At 36.0% G+C, this 23,044-nt stretch overlaps 2 protein-coding genes across 12 annotated transcripts in view; one reads left to right on the top strand and one right to left on the bottom strand.

Annotated features, from left to right (window-relative positions):
• Window positions 1-15,340, top strand: part of KANSL1L (KAT8 regulatory NSL complex subunit 1 like) — an 85,278-nt gene extending 69,938 nt beyond the window's left edge. For 8 of the 9 annotated variants that reach the window (XR_014175061.1, XR_014175062.1, XR_014175063.1 and 5 more), the window contains 4 exons: window positions 114-223; window positions 10,462-10,627; window positions 11,862-12,150; window positions 12,233-15,340. Coding sequence is in view for 1 of the 9 variants with exons in the window: in XM_081949148.1 (XP_081805274.1) it covers window positions 114-223; window positions 10,462-10,627; window positions 11,862-12,095 (510 nt within the window). In the remaining 8 variants the exon portion in view is untranslated. Of the gene's footprint in view, window positions 1-113; window positions 224-10,461; window positions 10,628-11,861 lie in introns of all 9 variants that reach the window. The other variant, XM_081949148.1, reaches the window with a different exon arrangement.
• On the bottom strand, window positions 281-21,603 carry RPE (ribulose-5-phosphate-3-epimerase). Of its 3 annotated transcripts, none has more exons than XM_081949182.1 (8): window positions 21,431-21,603; window positions 20,094-20,173; window positions 18,093-18,232; window positions 16,081-16,215; window positions 15,819-15,905; window positions 15,347-15,465; window positions 10,339-10,425; window positions 281-1,147 (listed from the first exon to the last, which is right to left on the bottom strand). In XM_081949182.1, the coding sequence occupies exons 1-8, from the start codon at window positions 21,550-21,552 to the stop codon at window positions 1,141-1,143; spliced, it is 777 nt and encodes a 258-aa protein (XP_081805308.1). In that variant the 5' UTR covers window positions 21,553-21,603; the 3' UTR covers window positions 281-1,140. The 3 variants fall into 3 exon arrangements, with proteins under 3 accessions (XP_081805308.1, XP_081805310.1, XP_081805309.1); XM_081949183.1 differs by lacking the exon at window positions 281-1,147 and adding an exon at window positions 11,453-11,526 and having other exon boundaries at window positions 10,397-10,425; XM_081949184.1 differs by lacking the exon at window positions 10,339-10,425 and having other exon boundaries at window positions 21,431-21,602.
• Window positions 21,604-23,044: the final 1,441 nt, after the last annotated feature.

Below are 23,044 nucleotides of genomic sequence, written 5' to 3'. Positions count from 1 at the left end.
ACACTGTACATTTGTACAGTATATCTTTAGAGTGCTGAATCCATAACTGTTTTGTGAGAAAAGTGTTCTAATTCATTAAATAAGATTTATAATCCAAGTATTCTAATACTTAGGCAGAAGATCTGTCTGATGATGTCTATGCTGCACGTCATTCAAAATATGAAGACAAAGAAAAAGCACGGTGGTCACTGTGGGAAAAGTGTCGATGTCCTAGAAGGAATAGGCAGGTTGAAATTAAAAAATATTGGAATTACATTTTTGTTTACTGCTAGTAGTCTCAAATTCTTTAGTCAGTTTCTCTTGAAAAATTAGTCATATTATTGGAGCTATCTGATTTTGCTTTACTAAATGAAAATTTATTATTGCAAATATAATGCTTGTGTCAGCATTTGTATCTAATTCTTACATAGGCAAGATGCTTGATTTAGTATTCTAAATGTAGCTGCGTGTGAACCAAAAAGTATGTGTTGATTTTCCTGCATAGTTAGTTACAAAACCTTCACTTATGCAAATGTATTCGAATTTTTCATTTTGAAAAAACATGTTTTCAATATTGAAAGTATGGGTGGTTTAATTACTTTAGTGACATCTGAAAATAACTAGTTAAAAAGTGGGTGTTTAAAATCACAAAACTGTACTTTTTATTCTCAAATGACTTTTTTCTACAGCATTTTATATAGCAAAATATTTTTTTAAATTGGGAACTGGGGTTTGAAGGCATTTGGTGAGAAAATAACTTAAGAGTTGTTTCAGAAAGAAAGAGTACAATATTCACATGACTAATGTAATCCTGTTACTATAAAACTAAATAGTTCTTTGCTTTCTGAAGCTAAAGATATACAATGAGATAGCATGATGTGATAATTTAAAATTTTTAATATATAAACACAAAGCACAATGAATAAAATATAGTAGAAAAAACTCAGAAATTCTCAATACAGTAATGCTGGCATCCAGGCAAGAACTGAAGGGAAAGGGCAAGTCTCCTATAATGTAAGTTCTGGAACATTACAAGCTCACCAATATGTGTAAATAAAGCTTTAACAATGTGAATAATAGACTGGTTATTTGTTCAAGTCATTACTGGAATGGTCATCTGCCCTTCCTCAAAAGGTTGATGTTTTTGGGCAGAGCTCCATGTCAGAATCTTCAAGAACTGTGAAGGATTAAAAAAAAACAAATCACCCCCTCCAGCATGCATGCTTTTGAGTGTGACTTCCCCATGTCTTGCCTTTTGTAAATGGAAAGCGGTTTTGGAGCAATCAAGGGATGAAAGCAATACCAGACATCTCTGCAAGGTTAAGGGCCCAGGTTTTCCAAAAATTTGACACGGTTGTATGACTGCAGTCTTCTACGAGTTCTCTATGTAATACTTGTATGAATGAATGACAGTCTTATTTAAGCGGTAGAGGAGACAAGTGTACCATAATAATGATAATTTATCTGTCCATCTCTTGACATCTAGTCAGTAATATTTGGTAAAAGGAGAAGACTGTAATTAAATTGTAGTTTTGCCAATGTCAGACAGGGAGACTACCAGGAAGGCTCAAAGAAAGATATGATCACAGCCATGACTTCGATGACTGAGAATCTCCATAGACATTCCTTGTTGGTCAGTTGGTAAAACAGTTTTGTAGAGCACTGAAGGGATATTGATATCCTCTTGGGATTTTGTAATAAAAGTAGACCTTGCTTAATGACTGTCATGTTTACTGACCATTTGAAGTTATGACTGCATTGAAATTATTATTTTAGGGCCAGTCCTTGCATTTACAACCATTGCAGTGTCCTTGCAATCACAATTGCCATTTAGGTGCTTTGCAACCTGCACACATTTGCAACTGTTGCAGTGTCCCACATCATGTTTCACAGTCAGCTTTTGCCACAACTCATGTGCCATTTCACTTAATGTCACGATGTTAAAAAGTTTGCTAGGCCTGAACTGCCTGAATTGACACTCAAGAGTTAAACTAAGAAAGCTTTATTGCGCAGGTCATAAAAGTTCTTATCTGAAAGTGATTTATTGCGCACGCGTTACACATTCCAAAATTCTTCTCTTCTTTGTTCGGCAGCCAACTTTGGCAGACGTAGCTTTCATTATCAAAATGTAACCAATTACTTATTTCTGTTTCATTTACTTTTATTATTTTATTATTAAAAGTTTGTTTATTAATTAGAATTCTTAAAGACTTTTACTTTTCTCAATATCTCAAAAGATATGCGGAAGGGAATCAGCCACGGTCCATTGATCTCAGATTTCCCAGGGCATTTTTTTTCCCTGACACTTAATCCCTAGTGACTTCCTTCATAACTGACTGGGAAGTAATATAAGTGCATCCTGATCAAGTTATATTTCACTTAATGACCACTTCACTTAGTGATGGAGTTCCTGTTCCAAGCTGTGGTCACTAAGCAAAGATTACCTGTATACAAGAAATAAGCAGAATGGCAGACAGTTAATTAACTTGATATGAAAATCTGAGATCATTCTTGGAGGAAGGCCATTTCTGGGTTAAACATTTTTTATAGTTATAAACATATTTAGGGTTGATCAACTTGCAGTGAAAACATAATAAAGGTATCTGTTCTGAACATGAACAAAAGCATCACTTAGGAATCCATTGCTTTCAATAATAGACTGGAGAACCATTCTGCCAGGAGTCTAAGGTGTCTTGTATTTATTGAATTTATATTGCCGCCTATTCGTCCATGGAGACTCAAGGCGGCTTACAGAATATAAAACCACATTTAAAACAATAAAAGTAATAAAAAGAAACAAATACATTTATATAGTATAATATAATAAAATCCCCCCGCCTTGGTGACAACAGATCACATGAGCCATTTAATGGGCTTCATCCTGCTCTGGGTTCCCCAGGCTCGCAGGTAGAACCAGGTGTTCAGCGCCTTCTGGAAGAGTATTAGCATGGGAGCCATTCTAATGTCTGGGGGAATGATGTTCCAGAGAGAGGAAACCACCACCTTCTACTGGGTTCCACTTGGGGATGGGACTCGCAGCATTCCCTGCCTTCTGCTCTGATGGGTTGGGTAGATGTGACCGGCAAGAGATGGTCCCTCAGATAACCTGGTCCCAAGCCAAGAAGGGCTTTAAAAGTGACAACCAACACCTTTGCACTGGGAAGCAAATCTGCAGCCAATGCAGATTTGCAGGAGAGGTGACACATGTGCACACCGGGGTCTGCACAAAACCATATGGGCCGCAGCATTTTGCACCAATTGGAGCTTCTGAATGCTCTTAGCCCCATGTAGGGAGAAAGGAGCTGACGTTGCAACGATACGGATGTGTGATCTCAGAGCTCCAAGATTGCAGCCAATACTTTTACCGCTGGGTGGTCCATCTGGACCTAAATCATCCCGAAGAGATGGTGACAGGGAAGAGTGCATCTTGCTGATCTCAGGGACATCACAAAGTTCCTGATTGATCCAAGAGAATCTCTTCTAGCCGGCGATAGAAGCGCAGCCCCAAGCTGCTGAAGTCGGGACAGCTCCGCAACCGGAGGAAAGCGGAAAGAGAAAGTGTGTCCATCTGGTGAGGAAATTTTATTTTTACAAAAGAGAATGCCCAAAAAGATGAAAACCAAATCAAACTTGTAAAGAAAAGAAAAGAAAAGAAGTGGTGAATTTAAGCTATTTTGGTGTTATCCTTTTTTAAAATTGTCTTCTATGGATGGAAGTTTTGCAAACACTTCCTACTTTTTAAAGTGAAAGTATTGGCTTTTCTTCTACTTTTTTTTTTTTTTACCAAAGGATTAAATCTTTTTTTTTCACAATACTGGCTTGGATGGGGTTTTTTTTCTTTTTATTTTGTTCTATTTAAGAGCCTTGTTTCTTTTAAGCTTAGAATATAAAGAGGATATAAAAGGAATATAAAGAGAGCAGTAACATCAGAGGAAAAAGAAGTTACACTGCCACTTGGAGGTTGGAGGCTGACTTCTGGAAATATTTTTCTCTCTCTTTTCTTTGACCATTTTGACCTTGCACTTCAAAGGTTTTAGCTTGCAAAGAGATAAGATGGGTTGTTTATGCAGGTGCCCTTTGGATGTCTCTTTGGCAGCGAGAGAGAAATGAAAAACAAAGCTTTGTTTTCCAACTAGAGTGGCAGCGTTTATAAATTGGACAATGACACAATACCAAGAAGAAACCATAACATTACAACTGATTATGTTTGAAATTCAAAAATTATCAGAAACATCAGAGAGAATTGAGAAGAAATTGGAAAATATAGATGGTAATATAGCAAAATTTGATGAAATTGAAGATAGCCAGCTAATGGAAAAAGTGGATGTTAGAGTCTCAAAAACCCAAAGGAAAAATGAACAAAGAGGCAAGATAACTGTGGATATTGACAGTGATCTGTGCGTGGTTGGAAATGGAAAGAATGGAACATGGAAAGGGAAGAGAGATGGAAAGGAGCACCCCAGATTTCAAGGTATAGAAGGAGAAAAAAGAGAAGAATTGATGGATTTAAGGAGAGGAACTTTGACAAAAACACTACTGATAACCAAAGATAAGCTGATTAAAGAAGCTGATGGAGGGTTTCGAGAATTTATAAGACATGCAACAAGCAACAAGCAACAAGGTGCGAAGAGAAGTCCACACAAAGTTGATTAAGGAAATAACCAGAAGATTAATCCCACATAAGGCAAAAGAAATAAGACTGGAAAGACACAGGTTGAGACATGAAAACTATTAACAAAATACTAGCTAAATAGTTAAAATTAGAGCATTATGTTAAAAATGAAGTGATAATGGATATAGCTAGATAGATAATTGATAATGATATAATGTATACATATGTATTGGTTTGACAAGAGAAAATTTGGTATAAATTTTTAAATGGTGACCATGAAAGGAAGTTTAGAAATTTTGTTATGTATGAAAGCCTATAATATTGAAATTGGATTGATCATGGATATAGTTAGATAAATAATTGATAATATAATGTATACATATATATTGGTTCGACAAGAAAAAAATTGGTATAAATTTTAAATGGTGACCATGAAAGGAAGTTTTGAAACTTAGTTATGTATGAAAGCCTATAATATTGAAATTGGATATAAATTGTAAACAGTGATTAAGAAAGGAGGTTTAGAAACTGTTATAAAACATAATTAATTTTTCTTTAGAACATTTCACAAAGATAGAATGTTGGATGATATTGAAAATTGATATTGATATGTGATTTTGCTTTGAATTTTGCAATATTTGTTATAAAGTAATGTTAAAATAACTATAGTCATATGAAGTATGAGGTATGATGATAGTAATATATATAAATATATTTGATGTAAAATATATAATTTGATATGGATTTTAGGTGATGACTGTGGAAGGGATGCACGAAAGTTCTTTGTAATCAATTGACACACTTTTTATAATTTGTAATGGAATATGTTTTTATGGTGTTGTGTCTTGTTTGTGTCTATTCAAAAAATAAATAAATAAATAAATAAAAAGGGCAGCCCCATGTAGAGTGTGTTGCAATAGTCAAGATGGGAAGTACTAGGGCATGAGTGACTGTGAGTAGGGATCGTTGGTTCAGGAAAGGGCATAACTGGTGCAAAACCCGCAGTTGCACAAATGCCCTCCTGGCCATGACCGCCACCTGCTCTTCGAGTAGGAATCATGAGTCCAGGAGAAACCCCAGATTACACACAGGATATGTTTGGGGTAGTGCCACCACATCCAAGACCAAATTCTCCCTGAGCCAACGAATTCCAAACCCAGAGCCACTTGGTCTTGCCAGGGTTTAGTTTCAACCTGTTGCTCCCCATCCAGCCCCTAAGAGCCTCCAGGCACTGCGAGAGGGAGGACACGACATCACTTAACTCACCCCGGGCCGAGACATACAGCTGAATATCATCAGCATATTGGTGATACCTCAGTCCATGGTGATCTCACCCAGCGGCTTCATATAAATGCTGAACAGGAGCTGAGAGTACTGAGCCCTGCGGAACACCACAAAGCAGTGGGCAAGGACTGGATCTCTCCCCTCCTATCAACACTGACTGAGAGCAGCCATAGAAGAAGGAAGGAAGGAAACCAGGAAAGCACAAGGCATCCCACTCCAATCGCCCAAAGCCGCTCCAGGAGAATACCATGGTTGATGGTATCGAAAGATCAAGTAGAGCAAGGATGGATGCACTACTCCTATCCCACTCCCGCCAGAGATCATCCAAAAGTGCGACCAATGCCATTCCTGTCCTAAATCCAGGCCTGGATCCTGACTGGTAGGGGTCGAGATAATCCATTTCATCTAGAAACTTCTGGAGCTGCTGTGCAACTACCTTCTCAACAACCTTCCCCAAAAAGGGAGGATTGGAGACTGGTCGGAAATTATCCAACGGGGTGGAGTCCAGCGATGGCTTCTTAAGAAAAGGGCAGACCACAGCCTCCTTAAAGTGCTGGGACACTGCTCCCTCCTGTAGGGAAGCATTAATCAGCACCAGAGTCCACCGCCTGTCACCCGGGAAGCTTTCACAAGCCAGGAGGGACATGGGTCCAAAACACAGGTGCTTGCACACATACTCCCTAAGTTCCTGTCCACTTCCTCAGAGGCAATAAAAATTGCTCTGTGCATACACAGAAGAAAAAAACAAGATGGCGCCCCCTATGGCGTCGCCCGGAGAAGAAGTTCGGGGGCATGGCAGGCCTGGGTCACTGCCTGTTCCAGTGACCCAGACCAGCAAACCAGTACCGGTTCAGATGAACCGTTCCAAACTGATAGGAACTCATCACTGCTGTAGCTTTGCGGCAGCAGCACTCCCCCCACTGTCTCTCTCTCTCACACACACAGTTCACTGAGTGACATTTCCCTTAGCAAACATTTCTCTTCTGTTTTGAGGAACAGATTACTTAATGGGGGTGTGTAAGTGCCTTGCAACCAATGAAAGTGAATCAGTTACCTGTTAATGTGAAATATTCTAAAGAGCCTTCATACAGGATCTCCTGGCCATAATGAAAGTATACAAATTGTGTCATCTAAAAGAAGTCTCTCATGTCCATAGAAATGTTTAGAATAAAATCCTTAACAGCACAGTGTCAGAGGGGATTGATTATATTACATCTTTTTGATGAAGTTCTAAAATTTTAGTTCAGAGCATAGAAGTTGTAGAGCAATGATGTAGAGCAATTTCCCAAAAGAAATTTAGCAGTGAACTCAATAATATAATCTTGGTAAACTACAAGTAGTCTTTGACCTATGACCACAATTGAACTAAAATTTCCATTGCTAAGCCAGGCAGTTCTTAAGTGGATTTTGCCCCATTTTATGACCTTTTGCCACAGTTAATTGAATCACTGGTTGTTAAGTGAATCACAGTTTTAAGTGAATCCAGCTTCCTCCCCCTATTGCCTTTGCTTGTCAGAAGCTGTCTGGGAAGGTTTAAAATGGTGATCACATGACCCTAGGACAGTGCAACTGTCATAAATATGGTTGCCAAGCATCCACCTGACCATGGGGCTGTTACAATGGTTGAACATATGAAAAACGGTCATGTCACTTTTTTCACTGCTATTATAACTTTGAATGGTCACAAAATAGAGGTAGTCCTTTATTAAGGACTTTAAAGTCACTTCTTTTCAGTGTCATAATTTTGAATGGTCACTAAAACTGTTGTAAATCAAGGGCTACCTGTAGTAAAAACTCTGGAACTTTACATTATGTTAAACAAAATTGAGATTGTTGTTGTTAGTTGCAAAGTCATGTCCAACCCATCGTGACCGCATGGACAAGGTTCCTCCATGCCTTTCTGTTCTCTACCATCCTTTGGAGTCCATTTAAGCTCACTCCCACTGCTTCAGTGACTCCATCCAGCCACCTCATTATCTGTTGTCCCCTTCTACTTTTGTCCTCAATCTTTCCAGGCATTAGGCTCTTCTCCAGTGAATCCTTTTTCATTTGGTGGCCAAAGTATTTGAGTTTCATCTTCAGGATCTGGCCTTCTAAAGAGCTGTCAGGGTTGATCTATTCTAGGACTGACTGTTTGATAACCTTGCAGTTCAATTGAGATGCTAAATACAATTCAAGCCAAGTCCTGAGATTTTGCTTTTTGTTTAATTCCTAGCATTTCTTAAATTGGGTGAAAAATCAGGAAAACAAAAAAGATCATTTACAGGAGGAATCAAAGAAGGAAACAAGGAATATGTCTCATAATAAATGAACTGAAAATTTAAGTTGTCAATAATTTAGGATGAATAAACATTGTAACCAACATTAATTGCAGTCAAATAACTGCAATAAGACTATTCCGAGTGTAAAGAAATCAACTGATTTCCCATAGCTGACGGATAAGTAATGGTGTGGACACCCTCTCCTAAGCAGGACGGTGTCCAGTTAAATGCTAGAACCAAGGTTATTATCAGTAAGAATCTTAAATCTTTCAAATAACTGTAAAGAGAAACATCATGGGCACCTACTGTATATCCTTCTGCTATTAATTGCCCTTAATTTAATTTTAAATTACACTTGATATTTTTCCAGTAAGTCCCAATACATCAGCCATCTATCTTTGTCTGGCAATTGTCTTCCGTAATGTTTCTTGAACTGAGATCATAAAGACACTTTCAATCACAACCTGGATTTATATGTATTCTATATTCTCAATATGGCATGCCTAATAAAATGATTTTTAAAATCCACATCAATTTTAACTTTAGCATACCATAAATATCCATACCATCTGAATCCTCAGGTTGTGACTTTCTAACTGTAAAGGTCTCTTGTTTTCTCAGCCACATCCATTCTTTCATCCAAGACTAAACAACAAGCAGCAAATTATAATTCCAAATTTGGTAAACCCAATCATTCTCATTCCTTTGAATCCACAACTTTATATTTAATTTGTGTTTTTTTCCCATTTGCCATAAAAATTTAGATACATCTTCGTGGCATTGTTTAAATGGTAACCTTGTGGTCAAAAGCGGTATTGGCTGAAATAAAATCATGGCAAAACATTTATTTTTATCAAATCCTCTCCAATAGACGTTTCCATAATTAATGAAGCACATACTGACGACTTTTAGGATTAGTATTTTTTGTTTTTCAATTATTCAGCATGCATTGGCAGTAACGTTTCATGTTTTTTGGTCTTTTCTAAAGTCAGCCTGAACATCTGGTATTTCCTTTCCCATGTAGGGCTTTAATCTGTGTTGGGTGATGCATGTGAAATTAAGGATATTGTATGATAATTTGCACACTCTGTTAAGTCTTTCTTTTAGTATTGGAATCTAGATTGACTTCTTCCACTTGCTTCCACCCATGTCATTCTCCAGATTTGCTGGCATAGCTTCATTAGAATTGTCTAGTTTATGTTCTTTTGATTGCCATATTTCATCATGGGTATTCCATCAATTCATATAATTTCTAAACTTGATGATGACTGGAGTGCTGTTTTGACTTCATATTTTAGTACCAGAGGTTCTTATAAGTAAGGAATATATTCTAAGATATCTTAGATACAAACATTTTTACTGCATATTTTATTCATTAGTTCAAAAGTTTTCCTTTTTTCCCCACATTTGTTTACATCTTCAGTATCTTTAAAGATATTGCAATACTGCTTTTTGTCTTTTCTAAAAGCTCTTTTGTTAAATTCTTTTAGGAGATTGTTTTTCTCTCTTTCTTGGCTTTTGCTTCTCTTCTCTTGCCAATTTCCAGTTTTATTCTAACATCCAGTTTGCTTTCTCTTCTTCTGTCATTTTCAGCAGTTTCCTTTCACATTTATTCTTAACAATTTTTTAAATTTCATTCCATAATTATCTATTAATGTGGTTCAGGACTTACAAGCTATTCCTGATGTTCTTCTTTAAAATAATGTATATATATATTCAAGATTATATCATATAAACTGACTGGCATTCTTTTTTAGCTTAACTTGAAGCTTGCATAGGAGCAGTTCGTGATGTATTCCAGTCATATCTAGCCATGTCTTTGATATTATAACTGAGCTCCTCCATCTCCTTTTAGCAATAATATAGTCAATAGCATCAAATGAAATGGGAAAGTTATGAAAAATATGCTCCATAGACTTGATCGCATGGGTATTAACTATAATACTGGATTATTTGGCACCTTTCTCATATTGTGATTCCAAGAATTCAAAAAGAATACAATCTTTGCTTTCTTCTCTTTCATCATTTTCAGCAATCTCCTTTCATATTCATACTTTATTATTAAAGTGAAATTATTTTTAGAAGATGTATGACAGATAGAATCACAGAAGATTATGGATTGTTCCACAAATGAAACATTAAAAAGACTGATTAAAAATATTTAAAACTTTGTATACAGTGGAAAGAGTATGTTTTTGTTACCTAAAAGTTCCCTTTAGAATTAAATTTGTTATTAGAGATTTTAGAGATTCTTCTTCCATCATCTTATTGTTCATCAGGTCATTGTTACTGAAAGAAATTAGAGCTTATTTTATTTCATTATAGATCATATAGCAGAAATTTTGAGGAACAAGATGCATCACTGAAAGAAAAACAAGCAAATTCGAATTTAATAACCTACATTTCGGAAAACACTGCAGGCATAACTTCAGAAGCCTATAATTCTCAATATTTGGCAACGTCAGAGTCTTCAGGAAAAAAACTATCAATGGTACAGCACACATTAATGAATATGCCATTTAAATATAAGGGTTTCATTATTGTTGAGTTTACTGAAGAGCAGTTAAGCGGACCAAAGTGAGCTACTTAACAATTTCCTTTAAAAAAACATCCTGTTTAAATCATTTGTGTTATAAAGTGTGTGTTGTCGTTCATTAAAGCATTTTTAATATACCAGAACACTTTATTTAGTTTTTATGTGTGTCCTTTATCATACTTTTTTTAAAGCTACAATGGACTTAGTTGGGAAAACACACACACATGCATACTATCCAGGTGAAAACAGTGAGATTAATTTTCAGTAGACAGTATTGCATTGGAGAAGTGCAATTCAATACCTATTTATTTCATTGCAATGATTTATTTATTTGGGGGTAGTGTTAGACTATACTGTATGAGGCTTCCCCAAGCTGTTTAATTAAACCAAAAAAAACAGGCCGATTTTGTCATTGTGTAAATTTTAACAGTTGATATAAATGATGAGAATTTAGAGCTTCCAATATCAGAATTAAGAATCATTGCAAATAGTTTGTACAAGATATATAGCATATCTACTCCAAAGATAATCTTGAACTTCTTTCACTTAAAAAGACTATGTTAAAAAAAACACCTCAGTGCCCAGCTTTCTTCCTTGTCAGCAAGCAACCAATTCCAGTTGAAATCATTTTTGGCGATTCCTTTCTTCCTTCATAATGTGCATATATGAAAAACTTGAATATGAACATGGGCTTGAAGCTACAGCCCCCTAGAACTAATAAAACAATCACAATTTGTTTCTAATTAAATTAATGGCCTGTAGAAAAATTACCACACTTACAAAATGAATTGCGCTCCAGTGTATGTAGCCATATTTTTCCTCTTTCTTTTACATACACAAGCACATCTTCCTTTCTATTCTGGCAGACATAGAAAAAGGAGATGAGGTGGGGATAATGGAATGGGAATGGGGTGAAGTGAAGAGTACAGAAAAGAGAGAGAAAGAGATTGGATGCAAATAGGAAAGGGGAAGACATAAATTGTTAATAATCATAACTTTTATATACATTATACGCATTTCTTTTTCTTTTCTTTCCAACATCTGTTGAAAAATTAACATGATTCCCCCTTCCTATTTGCAAGTAGTGGGCGGGGTGGGTTTGAGTGACTAATCTTAAAAATAGTGGTAAGACACATGCTTTGCCAAAAGTTTATTTTCAGTGCCTTTTATTTTCTTTCATCTCTGCCAGACTCTCCTCTGGGAACGCCGGGCTTTTCCATTAAAAAATGAAGAAGTAGAAACTTTAATACCCCAACATCACCCAGTTCATCAAGAATGTTCAGATATGTCTGTTCTTAGAGACTCTGACCATAATCCATACACGACCTTTAGTTTTCTGAACGATAACTGGCCACAAAAGGAGAGTTCTATCTCTGAAGTGGAAGACCACCACCCAATTTACTTGGGGAAAAAACAGACGTGACAGAGAGTAAAGTTGCTGAATTAGGAAAGTAAATCAAGCTGAAGGAAGATGTAAGGTAATATATTTTCATGCTCATGCAAGCAATAATTTTCTTCATATTAATATTTACAATATAATTTTTTGACTTTTTTTTACAGGCAGAATGAGAATGCAAGAGCTATTTATATTTATCTGAATTCCAAGAAGAATGTCTGTCCGGTAGACTAATATTTTTGTTATGAAAAGTGGATGCTCTTAAACTGTAACCTCAAATCATTGCCCCATCTTGATCAAATATGCAAAGTATCTAGTTATTACAATGCAGCAAAATATATCTTTGCATTTAGCAAGTGGTAAAAAAAGCAATCTATAAATGCAAAAATGGAACACATACTTGAATTCATTCGGCTACGCAAGTTAAAACTACAGATGAGATAAAGTCAGTTTAAATTATTTAATTTTCTATACTTCAATGGATTCCCCCCCCAATTATTTTAAAGGTAAGTACTAGAAGTATCTGAGAAGTTCAGATTTCTGAAGTAATTGAATCTATTTCTACTGCACTTAGCAGTATTTTTACTTATTTAACTCTTGTATCCCTACAAACACTATGTGTGTGTTACAATCAGTGGATTATGAGCATCCATTTTTGTATCTTAGAAATGTTAAAAATATATGGAAAAAAGGACATTTAAATATAAGCATTATGAGCAAGACAATAGCTCTTAGATAATAAGACAAATGAAAAAGTTCTCTTTCAAATTCCAAAATGCTGCATTGCAATGTTATTTGTATCCACCAGGGAATGCTAGGTGAATAGATATTGCACAGGACTGTTATGTGTATTTACTGCTACCAATTCAAGAGGATAGTTCTTCTGTGAGGAACTGTTGATGGCTTTTATTAACATACTATTATTAAGTATGCTTTTTAAAACTGCCATTTCCCAAAGGAAGCTTTAATGGGTAGATGGCCAAATTTTAGTGTTCCATTGTCCCCAGCGGATTAGAAGTACACTGGCTAATATAAAAATGTTAAGTTGCCTTTTCACACTACAGCCTATGTTAGATTGTAGTTTCCTATACATTTTGGTTTTAGCTTTTTAAATATTTTGTCCAGGAAATTAACTTTGAATCTTGCCTCTGATACACCAATTTTCAATCCAAGGTTTTAAAATTAAAAGTTATTTCTCTATTACTACAGTGTGATGTTAATGGATTGAATCCCTTTAGTATTTTGTATTTAACTATGACAAATCATGATTGGGAGATACTGTTGGCTTGGCAACAAATGTTTTACATAATTGTGATGAATATGGAATGACATTTTCCCCCCTGATTTGCTTTCCAAAGCCGAAGTCTGTATTTTTGTTGGTCAAATTTCTGGTTTATCATCTTCCTCACATTTCTTCTTAATATATAAATTATTATGACTTCTAATATACGAATATCCAGCCAGAATATGAAAAATGAAAACATGCATTCTTTAAAAAAGGATTTTTATTTTGTTGATTTGATTCTCACTCTTAAAACAGAGTTAATTCCAATTTACATCTTTATTAAAATTAGCTAAAAGGTGGGTTTTGATCATTTGAAAGATGAAATTCTTTTTTCTGGTAAGTTATTTTTTTCATAGTAATAAATTTCTTGTGAACATCTTCTGTTCTTACAATTGCTGACAGGTAAAGGAGATGCAATTCTTACATATTATGCATTGCTTGGTCTAATATAGATGCCTGTTGTATGTGTGCTAACTTCTACTTAGTTATTTTAAATGAATTTAAATACCTATGTAAATAATTACATTGTATTATTTTTAACGTATGCAAAATGTCCTAGTCAAATTTATTATGTTTTATCAAATATTTTGTTGAATTCAATAGGGCTTACTCTTAGCCAAATTTGTACAGGATGGCAGCCTTTGCAGATTAAATAGACGTCCTGACCAAAACCAGATCCCTTAAAAGTTTCTATCAGTTCCAAAAATGACAAAAAGTATGCATTTAACTACCTCATCTGCCCAGCCTGGAGTAAAATCATTTATTTTAATACAATTGAACAACAGAAAAAGGCTCTATATATTTTCTTGCTTTTATGATCTTCATCTTACTCTTTATACAAATCGAGATACAAGGATTAACATTTTTTTTAAAAAAAAATCTGTTTATCCCTGTTGTCTAACACTGTCTCCCACTGTTTTTTTCAGCATAGAAAGGGTAGGAAATGGATGAAGTTATTTTTTTAAATTTCAAAATATATTCTCAATAAAGCCAATTAAAGAGATTAATGTCAGAGTCCACTGAAAAGAGAATTGCAATGTTTGTCTTCATTATCATATTTTTCTTAAGAAAATGATATAAATGTTGTAATTTGATGTGCCAATTTTGAGTGGAAGAGAAGACTTTTTTTGTTCATAAGGCATTTGACAGGCACCAAATCATAATATTTCCTAACTACTTTTATAGTATAAACTGTATATCTGCAATGAAATTGCTGAAACATCTGCATCAATTGGGAACCAAAAGGGTGTGCATATGTGCATTAAAAAAACCAAATTATTTTCAATTTGCAAGTAACTTATACAAGCTGAATGATAATTAATATTGCCTCAAAGCTCAGGTATGCATTCTTTTTCAGACTGAGGGCACAACCAAGAATTGCTTGGATTCTAGGAAAAGAAGTACATTTAAATTAAAACATTTAATGTAAATTACTTTCCAAGTATTTAATAGTTTTTCCTTCTGTCATGTTAACAGTTACAACTGATGGCAATTTTAAAAAGTCTTACAGATTATATACCCATGATCTTAACTTTTTAATGGTTTGCAATTTTTGCTGTTGTTATTTTCATATTCAGAACATTGAAGCAGATTTCCTGCTCTATTTATTTCCATCCTTCCATTTCTCATATTTACCCTTCCATTTTTATTCTTAAAGTGGATTAGACCCACAATTGTTCATCAGGGCGAAGCCACCCTTCAAACTTTTCCAATTCAAGGGTTTATTATTTAGCATTTTAAGGAATCATCACATTTGCATTTAAAAATTTTAAAAAAAACCTTTCCCATGACAAACTGCTGCATGAAATCAAGGAGCAAGCAAGGAGCATTTTCTCCAATATCACAAGACACTCTTACTATGTATTGTGCTTGGGTTTTTGGTCATAAAATGAGCCTCCGAAGTTGATGTCTTGTTTATTCCACAATGGTATCCAACCCCACCCATAATGAGAAACAGTAAAACGCAACCCATTTGGCTGCAGCTTGATTTTACCGATCAAGAGAACGCTTTTGAGCAGCTTCACAACAGACATTCCTCAGAAGGTTAATCACAGTTCTAGGATCGTCACTCTTCATTATAGCACTCCCAGACACAATCATATTTGCACCTGCCTAAAAGCAAATCACATGACTGCATAAGAATTTTTAAAATAAATGTGCAATAATGAATTATAGAAAATTGTGAAATGTAACGTATACATTCTAACAGAAAAACAAACAGCAGTTAGGCAGATCAGCACCTTTAATTATACTTTCCTTGTTACTCCTAATCAGCAAGAAGCATCAAGGTTTGTCAAAAGTACCAAATGAATATTCAAATGTTTTGCGAAAAAGTTACTTCTATATTTAATCAGAATGAAAAAAGTTTAATATTAAACTGAGATTTTAAAAACTGGATTACCTAGACATAACAAGTTCCAATAATTGAAATTTTTCATTTAATATGGACTGTTTCTTAGTCTTACCTCTGCACATTTATGTATAGTATCTGGCCCTACACCACCATCTACTTCAATATCCAAAGAAGGAAACTGGGTTCTCAGCCAGTGAACCTAGTTACAATGCAGAAAGAACATCATCAATTAATAGGAGCAGTAATTATTTTTCTTATAATATCCAAAAATTAGACATCAATGTATAGAATGAACATTCTCAATTAAAATGTTCAAAATTGTTCCCATTAGTTTTTCATAAAGCTGGGATTTTTGAAATAATTGGCAAACTTACCTTTGGCATCATATCTTCCATGAACTTTTGTCCACCAAAACCAGGTTCCACTGTCATAACTAAAGCCATGTCTATCTGATTGGCCCATGGTGCTAAAAAATCTACTGTGGTTCCTGGTTTGATAGCCAAACCAACCTAAAGAAGAAAAGGACCAAAATATTAAAACAACTTGTATCCTGAATCTTTTAGAAAAGAAACAAAAAGATTCACTTATTCCTACCAGATAGTAGTAAAAAGCCCTGACAAATAAACTTTCGAATGGCAAAGAAAAAAGTAGATTACTTCCAATGTACAACTACTAAGGTAATGTTTGTTTAACGTGCTCAGGAGTTCAGAATTATATGGATGCATTGGTCTTAAACTTGTGATTAAACAGCATTCATTAAGCACTCATTATAGTGATTGGTATATACCGGTATATATAAAGTGCCTGATTTCCAAGTATTTTAGTTTTTGGGCTCAAAGAAGAAAAACCACTGTTCTAAATTTAATTGGAGGGGGGGGGGGGAGGTTAGTACATGTTGCTTTGAGTATCTTGACATTTGTGAAGGGGAGTACTTCTAAACTGTTCAGACCATATAGACATGAAATAAATTGGTTTCATCTTTGCTGCTATGGACTGGAGCTAGCTAAGAGGAGAATTGGAATCAGGTTGAAATGTTTTGTTTAAGCAGATGTAGCATTCTAAAGTACTCTTGTTGAGATTTCTATTGCAGAAATTCAGATTCCGAAGTATACAATATGTAACATATGTGTTACAGGTACTGCTGTGATGGTACAAATGCAGAATTACACTGATGTATACTTTTCACAGGTAGAGAACTGTACTTTTGCAGTTGCCAAGTTACTCATGAGCTGTGTTAAAGAGATTCTAGTGCTATCTGCTCTGTTGGATTTAATTCTGTGGCTTTTAATGAGGCATGCAAAATCATTGTCTTCCAACTTTTTATAGGTCAGATGGTAAATAGCAGCAAGCAGGGACTGCTGTTCGCTTAACATTTGTGGCCTAAGATAACCAACTGGGGACCAAAGTAAAAGGCTTGTTTTGAGTTATTATGAATGTTGGGACATTGAAAAGTTTCAAGTGTTTGTTCCATTCAAACAGAAAACACTCAGAACTTTTTGAGAAATTTTCTGCAGGAAAACTGACAGTTAAAAGTGCCTAATGGAACATTTTGAATGGAGCTCTTTTGTTCCAAAGAAACAAAAATTAGCAAGCCAGAAACAAGTAAATAGCACAATGAATATAGGAGATAATCTACCTTATCAAATGTAGTTGAGCTGATAGCGTTAGAAGTAGGGGAACAGGTCCACCCACATGCATGCATATGACCATCTCCTAATTATATTCATGAATATATTCTTTACAATATTTTTTAAACAATGGAACACAAAAATTCCTATTGTTACCAGAAAAATGCTGGAAAGCACCCGTAAGTACTAAGCACCCAACATGTCTCACTCTGCCATGTCTCCTTTTAAGCGCAGCCTCTAAGATTCAAGCTATTCTGCTCCTTTTTTGCAAACAGATGTATCTAAGAATTCAATCACACCAAATACAAAAATGCTGAATTACTTTCTTGGGGCAGAGTGTAGTATTTTTTTTCTGCATGGTTCCTGGTCTGAGCATTGATACTTATCAATTAGAAAATGTTTAGAACAGTAATTCCCACATTAACATAATGAAGGCAACTAGACAAATAAAGTGCCTCATCTATCAGATACAGCAAACATTGTCCTAGAAGGGGGACAAACAGATTTTTGTAATACAATGTATATTTGGTATTTTAAAGGAATAAGGGTATTAATAGCGATACAATGTAGGAAAAGGAGTGACAGAACCTGGGAGTGGAATTAAAAGAGGGATCAGCATAGGAGCCTTACATAACCACAACAGAAGTCCAGCCCCTCTTCCCTTGAACTCCTCTGACCCTTAATCTAACCCAAAGTGGATGCTAACCATTAGTTGAAAAGAGGAGTTTACTAAATTATAAAGATTCCAAACCTCTCACCTTCATTCCATTTTCTCTTATATCTTTGATGAGGGCCCCTGGATTATTGGTAGCTTCTATATGAAAGGTATATTGATTTGCACCGGCTACAGCCATAGGCTTTACCCACTGTTCTGGTTTAGCAACCATCATATGCATATCTAGAAAGAATAAAATAAGATCAGAAACACAAATTACTGGACTGCATATTTATAAAACATTGTCTGTCTTGGTTTTAGGATATAAAAGATATAAGGATAGGAACCAGAGGTATGTTTTTAGCACTCAGTACTCAAGTACATATCTAGTAAATACTAACACATCAATCTGTTTTGGGGATTGCTAATACCTTAAATTCAAGAAAAACCTTGTTAATATGCTTTTCACCTATCCTTCAGAAGGCCTTGGCTATATCTCATTGACCCTTAAAGCAGCTATTCACCTGGATACCCTGTTTTGTTGCTATTGGAGCTGCTCACAACCCTTGCTTGTGCCACTGGCATGCCATCTAGTGAGGGGAACCCTTTACTACTTCAGCTGATGGCCTCTTCCTCTTGTCCAAGCAGTCCTGACCAATGAAGAACCCCAGACCCACTAGAGCAGCAAGGCTGGCTCTGCAAGAAGTGTTTTAATATGTGGACTTTAAACAAATAATTATATGATTAATCATGATTCAACAATTGTTGCTATAATCATTATTCACTAAATAAAGAAAGGCTGGGTTTTAACCACCATATTAGTATTCTCATTTAATTTTTGCACATCCATGGAAAATAAAAATAGAGCTGAAAGCAGCCCAAATTAAAAAAAAAACAGTAAAATTCTATTCCTTGAAAAAAAAAGTTACTTGTCCCTCTTTTAAGTCTGTTTTAAAATGGACTCCAGAAACAACTAGGAAAAAGAAAGCTAAAAAGACTGGGATGCCAGAAGCTGCAGCAATGCTGCTTTCCTAAAACACATTTTTTTAAAAAAGTACTTATGTGCATGTGTGTGTAAGTATGCACTTGTACCATACTACTTACCTCAGAGTAATATTTAACAGAATAAAATATTAAATACAATATTGATTATAAACAGCAAAACCCTAAATCCAAATCATTTGGCTTTTTTTCACTTCAAGAAAAATTTGCAGTTTGAGCCTTCTCTGTCATGTACAATTTCATACCATAGTAACAAAGAAAAAACTCTGATATGTGCACCATATTTTAAAGAACATATATACAGTAACACATATTAGCCAAGAGCTCTAATATACACTAATGTTCCAAAGGAATAAATTGCAATGTCACCATTTTTCTTACATGCAAAACATTCAAAGGAGTGCTAGAATGAGTGAATCACCTATTTTTAGAGTACCAAAAGGAAGCACATCTGCTGCAAGACTTAAATAGCTTCCTTGAAGGCTGCCTCATGTATTTCTGCTTATGTTGCTATATGGGGAAAAGCCCCTGTGCCCTCATGAAACAAAGACATATACAAGAAAAGACAGAGGCAACCTTCGAATCAGTAGTGGGATTCAAAAATGTTTGCTACTGGTTTTGTGGGTGTGGTTTTTGTGGGCGTGGCAGGGGAAGGATACTGTAAAATCTCCATTCCCTCCCCACTCCAAGGGAAGGATACTGTAAAATCTCCATTTCCTCCTTATCAGCTGGGACTCAGAAGGCAGAGACTAGATGGGGGCAGGGGCAGTCAGAGGTAGTATTTACTGGTTCTCTGAACTACTCAAAAATTCTGCTACTGCTTCTCCAGAACTGGTCAGAACCTGCTGAATACCACCTCTGCTCCGAGTCTTATAAATAACACGGCTCCTGTAAGGTCTTGAGGAGAGGTTCTTCAGTTATGTTAACACATTCTGCAAAACAGCCTGTTGGAAGCTTTAAGCCACCTTCAGATGGCATTTCTTCCACATCTTATGCACAATTCTACAGCTCAAAACAATGCCAAAACAAGAAGAGAATAATTGAAATGTATCTCATTTCAAGTCTAAAATTAACCTAATATTAATAAAGAATAAGAGCTTACCAAAAAAGGATTGCTGACCCAGCTGCTTCCGAAGGCTCTCTACAACAGGATGGCCAAAAGTTATGTTTGGAACAAAATGTCTATCCAAATGGGGGGAAAAATCCATTGTGAAACAATTTTTGCTGAACTATTTTAGTATATGCACAATTTTCAATAATTGACTAGTACTTAATTTTACTGATTAAATATTAGTAAAATTCCTGTAATGACCAAAGAGCAAAGATCCTAAAAGTTCTGCTTTACTCTAGCTCATTCAAGTACAAAGATGTACTGTAGCCCATTTACAGTCTTTCTTTCCTATGATTGGTTGACTTAGAAATGGTTTAAATTTTTATATGCCAACTGCAGTGGCCATAAAGTTAAATATCACATGACTGTTTCGCTTAGCCACAACAATCCAGCAGTCCTGCTTGCCATCATAATCCAGGACCATGCAGATTGTTAATCAAGCACTTCACATGATCATGACATGGGAAGAGGGGGGAGTCCCAGAAAAATAATCCAGCAGGTGAGAGCTATAGATGAGTGCCATGGGCAGGCATTAGGGAACATATCCGGGTGTTACAGGTGGGTGGATGAAAAAGCAATGGAACATCCTGACAGCTTCTCTATTGACTTTGTGGCAAGCCATCAAGGAAGGTTGCAAATGATGACCTCAAGACTGGAGGATGCTGCAATGGTTGCAACTTAGTTGCATTAAGTCCCCCTTGTTCAGGGTTGTCATAATTGAACAGTTGCTGAATGAGGGCTTGTAACAGAGGGCTACCTGTATTGCTAAGGCAAAAATGCTTCCAGGAAGTAGTCTGCGTTATCTTCCCTCAAGTTGCAGGCACCATAACAAAGCATTGCTAACAAAACATTGCTTTCCTGGAAATAAAGTAGCCAAACAAAGTGATAGTATCGACTGCTATGGCTAACGGCCAGTTGGCAAGATCCCCATTCTTTACGCAGCCCTTCACGTGACTGAGGGCTGTTACGGTACAAGCAGCTGCCCACCCATCCCAGCATAAACCTGCTGCCACTAAACATGCCCGGAATTTGCTTTTTGTTTCACAAAACAGTAAAAATGACGTTTGACTGACAGAGAGTGCTGTAAAGCACTATGGAGCGGTATTTAAGAGCTGTTGCTATTAAATATTGCACAAGAACATCCCTCCTTCCGTTCTATTCCGGGAAAGGAAAGCCGCCCCGAGCCAATCAGAAGGGCGATTCTTATTGCCCCCTCCCCCCCGCCCACCACGACCGTCATCTACTACAAAAGAGCCGAATGACAGGAGTCGGCCGCCCCCGCGAGGAAGGGAGGGACCCTGTCTGTCCCAGGCGCTCGGGCGAGTTACCCGTCCATTACATCCAGGTGCAGGTAGTCTGCGCCGCAGTCCATCATGCGCCTGCATTCGGCTCCCAGAGCCGCCAGGTCGCTGTTCAGAATGGAAGGACCTATCCGGCACCCCGACGCCATAACTATTTCTTTCGGAAGCCCAGAAGCGGAACTCCCTCCGAACCGGAAGCAACTCGGGCTTCGCCAATCCGCGGAAAGCAGTTTTGTGGGAAATGTAGTTTTCCTTTTCGTTGAAGGTGTGGCTTTGAAAATGGCCGCTTAGGCGCCACGGGAGCTCACCTGCAAAACGTTTACTGTGAATTAGTCTACTTGGTTCGGCTGGGGAATCCCGAAAATTAATCATCTTGATTTCTGGATCAACGTCTTATGTGGAGCCAGTTATTGCTAGGCCTTTCAAACTGTTTAGACCTCGGGAAGCCACAGAAGGGAGGACGAATCGACTGACTCTTTCCCCACCTTACTTGCCTTCTCCGTTAGAATAGAGAAAGGAATTGCGCGATGGGATATAATGGGTATCTTGCTGGTTTATGTGCAGTTACAAAATCACCAGTAATTGTGTCTGTTCCAAGAAATCTACTGGGGGGGGGTGATGTTTTGGTGTTTTTGCATAGATTCAAACATTAGCAACCAAAAGACTTCATCTGGTTCCAAGATGGTCTTCTGTACAATTGCAAACTGTTTCCAGCATCTGAATAGGAAAAAACATATGAAGTACGGTACTTCTATCAACATCAAAATGCACTGTTTCAGATCACTGTAGTCCAGATCAGCCCACATGATTATGGGGTGTTTTGTCAAAAAAAAATTCTTTCATAAAAATTCAGAAATATTGAAATGAAATACATGATAATCTTCAGAAAAATTTAAAATTTGAACCAAAACAATTTTAAAATTGGGAATAATTCCAAAAATTATAAATGAAAAGTATCACAATATTTTGGCTAAGCAACTGATTAAAGTAAATGCTGATAGAGCCCAATGCTGGAAAAGTGAAACTGCTGAAAAAACAAGATTGGGAGAGCAAAATAGTTTAAAATGCAACAGTGGCAAAACTGATTCAGAAATTGCTCCCTTATGAAGAATATATTTACAAGGCAGATTTAAACATTTAGAATCAGTTTCTAGGAAGAGTCAAGAAATAATTAAAAACAACAGTAAATGATTTAAACAGAAAAAAGATCTCCAATATTTTATATTAAATACTAAACGCATAGCATAAATATTTAATTTATGCTTAGTAGCTGGAGAAAAAGAAGGAAAGTGAAAAATGTATTATGAAATTCTTCACAATTTTTAAATTTATGCTCTATTTTTCCTTCTGATTTTTGTTCATTCTGATTTGTTCTCTTCAGCTGATAATATATTAAAATCTATTTTTTTAATGAATTAATCCAATAAAATAGGAACTATCTGAATTACACATAAAATACCTTTCCTTAAGCAGAATCACATAAAAGTCAAAATTATTTATCACCATCGTCTTAAGTACAAAACACCTTCAGGCAAATGATGTATTTATAGATAATTTATTTATCATTTTCAAACATAATCTCTCATAAATTTAATTCAGACATTTCTATAGTTTATTTTACCCTTCATCTTTGGTCATCTG

Source organism: Natrix helvetica (genome assembly GCF_964273705.1).
Source record: "Natrix helvetica genome assembly, chromosome: 1".
Taxonomy (NCBI): domain Eukaryota; kingdom Metazoa; phylum Chordata; class Lepidosauria; order Squamata; family Natricidae; genus Natrix; species Natrix helvetica.
This window is presented reverse-complemented; position numbering and strand designations above follow the sequence as displayed.